Below are 11368 nucleotides of genomic sequence, written 5' to 3'. Positions count from 1 at the left end.
TAACAAATTACTGCCTGCAAAGAATGGGAATTCCAGAACACATAATTGTGCTCATGAGGAATATGTACATAGACCAAGAGGTGGTCCTTTGAACAGAACAAGGGGATATTGCATGGTTTAAAAGCAGGAAAGTTGTGTGTCAGGGTTATATCCTTTCACCACACTTATTCAAACTGAATCCTAAGCAAATAATCCAAGAAGCTGGACTCTGTGAAGAACAGCATGGCATCAAGACTGGAGGACAACTCCAGTTGTCCTCATTAACAGCCTGAAACATGCAGATGACATAACCAGACTTGCTGAAAGTGAAGAAAACTTAATTTACTTACTCATGAAGATCAAAGACTGCAGCTTTCGACATAAATTATACCTCAAGATAAAGAAAACAAATACCCTCACAACTGGACCAATAAGCAACATCATGATAAATGGAGAAAAGATTGAAGTTGTCAAGGATTTCATTTTACTTGAATCCATGGTCAATGCCTATGGAAGCAACGATGAAGAAATAAAACTATATATTGCATTGGGCAAATTTGCTGCAAAAGATCTTTTTAAACTGTGAGAAGCAAACATGTCACTTTGAAGACTAAGGTGTGCCTGAACCAAGCCATGGTTCATATACATGTGAGATCTGAACAATGAATATGGAAGACTGAAGAAGAAATGATGCATTTGAATTGTCTACCTCACTGCCATCAAGTTGATTCTGATTCTTAGTGACCTCCATTGGTTTTCTGAGGTGGTAAATCTTTATGGAAGCAGATTTGCCCATCTTCCTTCTTGAAAGTGGCTGTTGGGTTTGAACTACCAACCTTCTGCTTAGCAGTCAAATGCCTTTGGCACTGTGCCACCAGAACTTCTTTTATTTGAATTGTGGCACTGGCAAAAAAAAAAAATACTGAATATACCATAGACTGCCAGAAGAAGGAACAAATCTGTCCTGGAAGAGGAAGTGCAGCTGGAATGCTCTTTAGAAGTGAGAATGGTCAGACTTCATCTCACCTACTCTGATCATGTAGTTAGAAGGGAAAAGAATATACCATGGACTGCTAGAGGGAGTGAATCTGTCTTGGAGAAAGTACAAGTGGAATGCTCCTTAGAAGTGAGAATGGCTAGACTTCATGTATTGTGCTTTGTTCATGTTGTCAGAAGGGACGAGTCCCTGGAGAAGGATATCATGCTTTGGAAAGTAGAGGATCATGAAAAAGGAGAAGACCCTCAATGAGATGGATTGACACAGGGGCTGCAACAATGGGCTCAAGCATGACCACGATTGTGAGGATGGAGTAGGATCGGGCAGTGTTTTAATCTATTGTACATAGGGTTGGTATGATTTGGAACCAACTTGGAGGTACCTAACAATAACAACAACTGTTTAGCTGAAAGTGATCCCTGGGGGCGGATTCAGTTCCAGGCATGAAAGACGTCTAAGGGCCATAGTCTCAGGAGTTCCATCAGTGTCTATTAGGCCAGTAAATCTTTTTTTGTGATTTTGAATTTTGTTCTAATTTTTTTTTCCTCATACTGTTCAGGACCTTCTACGGTGATCCTGAGCAGAGCAGTCGGTAGTGGTAGCCAAGCACCATGCAGTTGTCCAGTCCTTCCGGTCTCAGGCTAGTGGAAGCTGTGGTTCAGGTGGCCCATTAGTACTCTGGACTAATTGTTTCCTTATTTTTGTCACTCTTATTTGCTCCACACAGGAAGAGAAGAATGGTTCCATCTTAGATGGCTACTCACAAGCTTTTAAGATTGAATCAACTTTGGCATAGTATGCTTTAATAGTATTCTTTAATTGCCTGGTTAGACATTTTCCCCAAGCTATAAAACCATGAGGAGTTACATGATTCTCAAAGCCAAAAAACAAAACCTCATGATAATATACACTCAGCCAAAATGGAATGTTACAAAAAAAAAAAAAAAATCCAGACTATCAGACTTCTGGGAATAGTTAGTGACTATTCTCTGACTCTTGTAAAAAGTTATAGGGGAACCATGACTACTAGAAAGAACAAACTGACTCAAAGGAAGGAAGAAGCCAATCACAAGATTTCACTGACAGTTGTTGTTGTTGCTATATGTCGTCGAGTCGGCCCTGACTCATAGTGACCCCTCCTTGGGTTTCTGAGGGGGTATCACTATAGAAATAGATTGCCCAACCTTCCTTCCAAGGAGTGGCTGGTGGGTTTGAACTGCCAACATTCTGGTTAGCAGACGTCTTAGACCCCAAGTCAAAGAAGTGAGGAGTCAGAGAAAAGGATAAAAAGGACCCTAACTCAGACAATCACTGGTCTCTCTAGTGCAAAGGGTCAGTCCATTTGCTTTGATGCTTGCATCTCTTAAATAAATTCTCCTTTTCTATTTCTCTGGACTGGTTTCTCTCGGCATCGCCAAACCAACCTTACAGTATAAAGAATAGGTTTTTAGCTTTACACAAACGTGAGTGTAAATCCTATCTCTGCTCCAATCCCATCACTGTAAAATGGGAATGATAAAAATGATTCTTACTTCATAATGCCTATGAAGAGTGGAAATAATATATGTAAAATTTCCAGTAGCTCTCCTGGCTTCAGGGAACATAATTACTTTCTTTCTTCCTCTTCTACTGCCACTTCATTATCATTAATTTTCTCTGGAATCAAGCCTAAACTGATCCAATCAATACATTTATTCACTAATTGAGTTTACAAGAAATTATCTAGGCCTTGAAAGGTTGAGGTGATTTATAAATGTAACATATATGACTCCAATGATGATATTAACATTCCTAAGATCTGCAGTGGGAGCTCTGGTAGCATAGTGGCTAAGGCACTTGACTGCTAACCAGAAGGCTGGTGGTTCAAACCCACCAGCCACTCCTCGGATGGAAGATGGGGCAATCTACTTCCGTAGATTCCATCTCACCTCTCTCCCACTATCAGGTACAATTAATTCTATCATGACTTATTTCACTTCTTACAGAGATCTGTTTTCTCCCAATAAACTACACCCTTCTTATGGCAGGGTCCATGCCGTAGTTCTGGCTCTCGATCATTGTGTCTGGCAGAGTGTCTAGAAATAGTAAATGCTAGAAAAATACTCAGGTTGGGGAGGGTTTAGGAGCACTGAGAGAACTTGTTTTGAGGCTTGACTCTGTCAGCCTCCATTCTTATGACCTTAAACGATGCATGTCCAACCATTTCTATGCCTCAGACAACTGATTTCTAACATGGTGATAATAATCACCTTCCCAGGATTATCGTGCAGGTTCATATGAGATGACACTTTTACAGCACTTGGTTAAGTGCCTGGTGCACACTAAGTGCTCAGTAAATATCGTTATGATAGATAATGGAGAAACTCAATACTTTTGAGTACATTAGTCAATATGTCCCTTCAAAATTAGGTAATGAGTGGATGAAGAATGCAAGTGAATAAGTTTATTGCAAAATCTATCTGTATATAGATGTTCAGGATAGGTGAAGTTCATGTTTAAAGAATGCAATTATAGCCCAATAGATACTCAAAGATTATGCTTCTCTGAAATAGGTGAAAGACCATGAATTTTCACTCAGATTGTCTTACATTCAAATTTTAATTGCACTTACTTCTGAATTTACTTTAGGCAAGTTAAGTAACTGCTCTGTATCTATTTGCTTGTCTATAATGGGAACTGCAATGCATATTTCATAAAATTATTTGACAATTAAATAAGTCCCAGAAGAGCATTTACACAGTAGATTCTCAATATATGGTAATTTTCAGTCAGTCTCTTCTTTTGCATGAAACAAGATTCTTCTAAATGAAGTTAACACATTCTTTAGTTAATTGCATTTTCAGATACTTTCAAAGCTATGAACCCCTGAGATGATTAAAGAATCAAATACACTGGGGAGCCTGAGAAGGTATAAGCTTCCTACGTCCACAGTGTGGCATTCACTGGTTGTGACTGTGAGTTGCAGGTGAGTGATCTGATGCTGGGAGGGGTGAAGTAGTTTCTAGGCTCATCATCAGGGCTGGGTGTAAATATAAGAGACAAGGGTCTCTGCCAGCAGATGACTGGAATTTCAGTAGGAACACTCTGCTTGCTGTGAACTGACTTGAGGGTGGTGCTTGAAACATTTTCTGATGCTACTTGGATGAGGCATCCTGTGGCACTTCAAAATTAGGTCATGAGTGTTTGAGGAATGTGCCTGTGGCAACATCTGCATCTTTTAGCATATCTTTTCAGTTTTGAGTTAAAGCATTATAACCAAAAAGAGAGACACCCATGGAGCCCACTAGCACCTCCTAACCTAATATGAAACAGGAGAGGAGGGGAGTGAGTACCAGTTCTCTGGAGCAAGCACTACTGACTAATTGAACTAATGGCTACTTCTTAAACATCAATTTGATTATCTGTAATGTGATTGCTATTAATCTGTCAGCCCACCCATGATGTACGTGGTGAGCAATAAATAATATAATGCACATGAAATACTAAGCACTATGTTTGGCTCAGATTCAAGTATTAAAAAATGGGTATATATTATTTCCACAAAATATCAAATTCTGAGATCATTATAAGAATGAGAAAATATTAAATTGGAGGGGATGAAGATTGAGATTGAATCCAGGAATTTTTTACTTTTTCCCACAGAAAACCTCTTTCAGTTCTCATGGATCTCATGTTTTCAAAGATTTTGTCTAACCATAAAATCATTCTCTTTTTGTGTTAAATGATTTATTTAAAATGAACAGCTCACATAATCTCATGTTAAACCTACAAATCAACTTAAGATAAACAGTAAGCTGATAATGTACTTAGAACAGGCAACTGTATAGAGATCAGAGTTTAATAGTGGCTACCAGGAAAGGGAGGAGGGAAAAGGGGAAATTATGGCTTAGCACTGAGTTTCAGCTCATGGTGATGACCATTTGACAGAGGGTATTGGTGATGTTTATGCATGATTGATGGAATTGGTGTCATTGAATTGTTCAAGTGAAAGATGGTGAATTGGCAAATGTTGTTTTATCTATATTGTTAACAGTAAACTGTGAAAATAAGAAGTTGTGAACTAGCATATTTTAGTGAGGAGAAAAGCAGTGAATCTTTACCATGGATCTTCCCTCCTCAGAGTGGCTACCACCTACCTTCCAGCTAGCAGTCAAATGCCTTAGACACTGTGCCACCGAGCTCCTTGGAAAATCAGTTCAATAAATGAGATACATGCAATATTAGATAACGAGATGTGCTAAGAGAAGAATAAAGCAGGAAAGGGGTATAGAAATATCAGGGAAGTAGACTGCACAATATGGTGGTCAGGGAACACCTTAAATGGGGAAGATTTCCAGCCATGGATAAGAACAACTGTGAAAACTGCAAAAAATAAATGTTTCATTTATTCCAGGAATTAAAAGGAGGGTAGTGGGCTGGAAAGGAGTAAAACATTGGAGGAACAGTTACTAGCAGTCAGGAACATAGAAGCAATGAGGGCCAAATCATGTAGGATGTGTCCACCTTTGTAAGGACTTGTGAGTTTTACCCCCAGGTAAGTTGAGAACTCATTGGAGAGTTAGAAGCAGAGGGACAAAATGATATAACTAGAATTTTAATAGAAACACTGTGGCTGCCCCTTTGAGAAGAGAGTCAAATGGATCAGAGTGGAAACAGGAAAAGCATTGTTAATAGGAGATTAGGAGGCTGGCCCAATATGGCAGCTAGAAGATGATGATAATTCAGTCTAGAGTGGGAAAAAAATAATGGAGCTGAGAAAAACTAGTCAGCTTCTGAAAAGATAGATAGATAGGTATCTAGGAAGTAAAACTAGGGGGTCTTTGCTGATTATCCAGATATGTTGTGAAAGACAAGAGACAAGAATCCCATTAAATGATTTTCTCTAACTTGGACTAATGCCATTCACTGCAGTGGGGAAGGCAGAGAGAAGTGGGTTTGGGATTGTCCAGAACCCAGTTACCCAGTTTTCTTGAGATGCCCGGTGGATGTTCAGTAAAAGATATTAAGTAGGCATTTGGGTGGGATCCGACTCCACGGCAGTTTTTTTTTTTTTTTTTTTTTTTTTTTTTTAATCCATGAGTCTGTAGTTCAGGGAAAAGAAATGGCCAGGAGATAGGCAGTCGCGTCAGTAGGGGGAGAGAGGGTGCTGAACGCGCACTGTCAGAGGGGGTGACAGCAAAATGACTGCCTATACAATTCTTGTGTAGACGCCGAAGCATACTATTCTCCAGTAGTGTCAGGCCCAGTCATGGAGACAGACGCCCTAGCGGCCCGCGAGGGCGCCCCATGCCCTGTCCCACCATGGACGCCCAGGCTTCCTCCCTCGCGCTCAGTGTGTGGCCATGACCAACGTGGTGGCGCCGCCATGGAGCCCCTGGCACTGAGCTGCGCGTCCCGTGGAGAGCAACAGCCAAGAACCCGCAGGGACAGGGGTCTGGCCGGGCAGGCAGCCACGTCGGGGCCGAAATGGCGTCTGGTCTCCGTGGGGCTCTGGATTCGTACCGCGTGGCAGGATCTGGGTTCCACCGCCCCCTCTCCTCCCGGCTGTGGTTGGACGCGGCGCGGCGGTTTGTGAGGCGTCTGAAGCCGCAGGGTTGCAGCCCAGGTGCGAGACAGCCGCGGGGAGATGGGCTCAACCGGGTGTTCCAGCCCTTGCCCCCCGTGGTTCCCAAGCGGAGGCGCTCGGGAGTTGGGGAGCCTTTGGGAGGGAGCAGGAGCCTTTGCCAGGACTACCACTGTTGCTCCGCTGGTTCTGTGCCCACGGAAAGTTCCAGTTGTTGTCAACACCCCACGATCAGTCTCCCGCCAGGGCAGCGGGGACCGGTAGGACCGTTCTCCACCCCTGCCCTGCGCAGGGCCTCCAGGGCTCCGAGTGCGCCATGGCCGCGGCTCAGGCATTGGAGGCCACGCAGTCCCGCTCTGTCCGGCGGTCGGACACCGGCGAGGGCACCAAAGGGGAAAGGCATGTGGCCGGCGCCAACCTCAGCGGGCAGCGAGCAGCGCTCAGCGATCAGGGCGCCCTGGGGCCAGATCCTTGAGCCGGGGTGGAGGGTGCGCAGGGTCGCGGGCGCTTGGCTGGGAGCGCTGCTGGGCTCAGGGGCCTGGAGACCCGGCGGGGCTTCCTGCTCCGGATTCTGTGCGGTGTGGTAAGCGAGCAGGTCCGTGGGGTGGGGGATTTGGGGTGACACCATGACTTGCAGTACTCAGTGACATCAAGCCTAGTGACTGATTATAAAATTAAGGTTTATTCACATATAGGAAGTATTTAAAATCATTAAACCACATGGGATCACCAGTGAGTGATTGTGGATAGAAAAGAGAAGAGATCCAACGGTTGATTCTGGGGACGCTCAGAAATTCAAAGTTGGGCCAATAACACCAGGAACAAGCAACTCTTCATGTAGGATGACCAGAGAATCAAATGCAAGGGGTGTTCAGGGCAGGCAGGAGTGAGAAACTGTGCTAAGTGCTGCACAGGAGGCCTTAGTTATTTGAGCCCTGTGGCCCTGGAAAACAACATCGTCCATGTAGCAGGAGTCAAAGTTTATTGAAACAATCTGTACTTCACTCAGAAAGAAAACAATTTATTAACACTAATATTGAAAGGCTAATACGGGCTGAGTGTTTTCTTAGATTCCAAAAGAATCAGAATACAAATCATATCAATCAGATTCACTGGTATGTATGTTAATTTAACTGCAAAGTGACATAAGTTGGTAGCAAGTTAGTGTTACTAGAATTGTCCCTCATTGAATTATAGATGTGTATTTGCTGCATATATTCCTGTGTACCCATTTCATTAAGACATTTGTCATTCTATGTGCAGAGAACCCTGAATAAGGTGGGTCAATTTCTGTATCATCTGATGGAATTGAGTGTCTCATAGTCAAAGTGCATATTTATTTCTTGCCTTACTATTATTAAAGGAGTAGCTGTGGTGGGACAGTGGTTAAGACATTCAACTGTTAACCAAAAGGTCAGTGGTTCAACCCACCAGCCACTCCACAGGGAGAAAGATGAGGCAGTCTGCGTCTGTCAAGATTCACAACCTTAAAAACCCTCTGGGACAATTGCCTTCTGTCCTATAGCTCTTTATGATTTATAAGATAGGGTCACTATGAATTGGAATTGATTCGATGTCAGTGGGATTGATTTTAAGGGAAAAATCCTTAATAATAATAAGTGTAATTAAATATATAAGATTTTAGCACTAATAATGAGCTTTATTTAAATTGAAAATAGCTCTTTATTGTTTGTATTATGTGTTATTGTAGCCTATGTATTAAATAGTTAATCCTATAGACTTTATCACCCCACTTTTGTAATCATCCTTCTGTTCATATATTTTTTTCTGAAAGATTTCTATGTCACTGTGTGCTCTAACCATTTTTTCCCTCATTGTATCCTATTATAGCTATAGATATCATTATGAGATATAATTATAGAATGGCCATATGTTGTTCTGTTGTTGTTGTTATGTGCCATTGAGTCAGCCCTGACCTGAGGCGGTATCACTACGGGAGGAGATTGCCCAACCTTCCTTCTGAAGATGGCTGGTGGGTTTGAACCACCAGCCTTCTGGTTAGCAGTCAAGTGCCTTAGGCACTCTGCTACCAGAGCTCCCTATGTTGTTGTAGTATATCAATATATACCACAAGAAATTATGATTCTTTTAAAAAATATTTTAAAAATAGATTCCAAGTCCAGTATTTTGGATGCAAAAAAAGTTACTCTTTAAGCTAAGAAATCACAGGATTAGGAAGAAGACCACTGCACAAGAAAATGGGAATGATAAGTCTTTCGTTTAGTTGAACAGTCATTCTTATAGGGAAAAATAACTGACTTCAGAAATTTGAGATTAGAATACACAACGGTAAAATAAGTGATTGTTTGAAATTGAAAAAATCTTTCTAAAATGACCACTTACTGTCACTGTTCAATCCTAGACTTCTAAGGTTACCAGTGATGTGATGTTATCTATTTAGTGTATTTTCCATTTACTCAGGAAAGCAGTTCAAGTTGAGCCGTCATTTTCTCTCCTCTTAGGTGAGATTATAGCCATGGAGAGGGTCAATCACACCGTGACTAAGTTCATCCTGGTGGGCTTCACAACTGACCCTGTGATGGAGTTAATCCTGTTTGTGGTGTTCCTTGGTGTGTACTCTGTGACCGTAATGGGAAATACCACACTCATAATGTTAGTCTGTAATGATTCCAGGCTCCACACACCCATGTATTTCTTCATTGGGAATTTGTCATTTCTGGATTTCTGGTATTCCACTCTCTACATCCCGAAGATCCTAGTGATCTGCATCTCTGAAGACAAAAGCATCTCTTTCGTTGGCTGTGTAGCTCAATTCTTCTTCTCTGCTGGGCTGGCATACAGCGAGTGTTACTTGTTGGCCGCCATGGCATATGACCGCTATATGGCCATCGCCAAAGCATTGCTTTATTCTCAGGCAATGTCCATAAGGCTATGCACATTTTTGGTAGCAGCCTCTTATCTTGGTGGATTTATTAACTCTTCCATCATCACCAAAAGAACTTTTGCCTTGAATTTCTGTGGTGACAATGTCATTGATGACTTTTTCTGTGATGTACTTCCACTTCTGAAGCTGGCTTGTGGCAAAACAGATGGATACCAGACTCTACTATATTTCTTTCTGGCCTCCAATGTCATCACCCCTATTGTGCTCGTACTTGCCTCCTACCTCTTCATCATTGCCACCATCCTGAGGATCCGCTCCACCCAGGGCCGCCTCAAAGCCTTCTCTACCTGCTCCTCCCACTTGCTCTCTGTCACCTTATACTATGGCTCAATTCTCTATAGCTACTCTCGCCCAACCTCCAGCTATTCCATGGATAGGGACAAAATAGTTTCCACCTTTTACACTGTGGTCTTCCCCATGTTGAACCCCATGATCTACAGTCTGAGGAATAAGGATGTGAAAGAGGCTCTGAATAAACTCTTTAAATAAATCAATATCCTCTCCTTCTAAGGATATGCAAAGACAACTGTTGATCAGGTTATATGTATGTCAAGAAAAGAGGCCATTGTGCTCCATCATGATCAAGGAAACATCATTCCAGTTAAAGGGTTTTTCCAACCATGACACAACATAGTTCAAGGGATCTAATGAAAGAAAATTAGAGCAATTTAGGAAATAAAATTGAATATAAAGTATAAGGATTTTATTGAATTCCATTTGTTGGAAACAACCAAAACCATACATTACAAATAACCAAAAACTAAAATGCAAAAACTCTCCTATACCTTCATAAATAAAAGTAACTGACTATCTGCTTGAAAAATTTCTTTTAGAAGTATCTGTACAAGACTGGTCCCTATGAGGCGGGTTAAAGATAACCAACTTTTCCAAACTGCTGTACCACGCAATCATCTTTAGCATCAACTCCTTCTCCTCCCTACGGTACTCTCTCTTCCATCTTAGAGTTTCTTATTTCACTGTGACATTTTATAGAACTCACAAACTGCTAAGGAAATGGCTCACACAGTGGTGGAGACTGACAAGTCCCATAGCCATGGGCCAGGCATCAGTCTGTAGTATTCTCCTCATTCACATGGTTGCAGGGGCTGATGAATGTAAATTGATAGGTCAGATGACTGGCTGCTGTTTCTAGTCCCAAGAACCAGGGATAATATGATGACAAACCAGATATAGGATCCAGAGCAAGAGAGTGAATTTTGCCAGAACATTCACATATATGCACTCAAGGAAAACTAAGGATAGTGACTTGAGTCACACCCTCCAGCAAGGCAGGACTCAAGATACATCCCACCCTGAACAGGCGTAAAACCAAAATCCCCCACTGCCATAGAATAGATGATGACTCATAGTGACCCCCATTGGGTTTCCAAGGCTGTGGATCTTTAAGGAAGTAGATTGCCTCATCTTCCTCCCACAGAGCATCTAGTGGGTTTGAACAACTGACCTTTTGATTAACAGCCAGATGCCTTACCCACTACACCACCAGAGCTCCTTAAATAGGCTAGAGGCTAGGATTTACACTGCATCACAAAATAGAGGACTATGTCTAGAAGGGCCCTATTAAGCAATTCACTGTGCTGCACTATCTCATTCCCATTAGTATAGTTTCTGGTAGATTGATGCATATAGTATAGTATCTACATAGTTATTTTCTAGATATAGTAACAGAAGTGTGGAATTAATAATTTCCTATGACATAATTAAGTGACATCATCAGTTTCTATTTACTTAACAAATTACTTAAACATTTTGATATCAAGTGTTAACACAAAGGCCCAGCAGCACACATGAATCACCTCAGTGTAAACTAGCCTCCACAGGTATGATCTCCCCAATCTGCTTGTCACTTGTATAATGAAATATCAGTCAAAACCCCATTGAT

At 41.8% G+C, this 11368-nt stretch overlaps 1 protein-coding gene across 1 annotated transcript; it reads left to right on the top strand.

Annotated features, from left to right (window-relative positions):
* The first annotated feature begins 9033 nt into the window (after positions 1-9033).
* Positions 9034-9954, top strand: LOC103213085 (olfactory receptor 1013-like). The gene has a single exon (XM_007958979.2). The coding sequence runs from the start codon at positions 9037-9039 to the stop codon at positions 9952-9954; it is 918 nt and encodes a 305-aa protein (XP_007957170.1). The 5' UTR covers positions 9034-9036.
* The last annotated feature ends 1414 nt before the right edge of the window (positions 9955-11368 follow it).

Source organism: Orycteropus afer, unplaced genomic scaffold (genome assembly GCF_000298275.1).
Source record: "Orycteropus afer afer isolate SDZICR_OR568_19922 unplaced genomic scaffold, OryAfe1.0 scaffold01270, whole genome shotgun sequence".
NCBI lineage: Eukaryota > Metazoa > Chordata > Mammalia > Tubulidentata > Orycteropodidae > Orycteropus > Orycteropus afer.
Note: the sequence above shows the minus strand (reverse complement) of the source record. Positions and strands in the feature narration are given on the sequence as shown.

Bases quoted from the DNA above. Each gene is read 5' to 3' on its own strand.
- LOC103213085 (XM_007958979.2), top strand. From the start codon at position 9,037: ATGGAGAGGGTCAATCACACCGTGACTAAGTTCATCCTGGTGGGCTTC.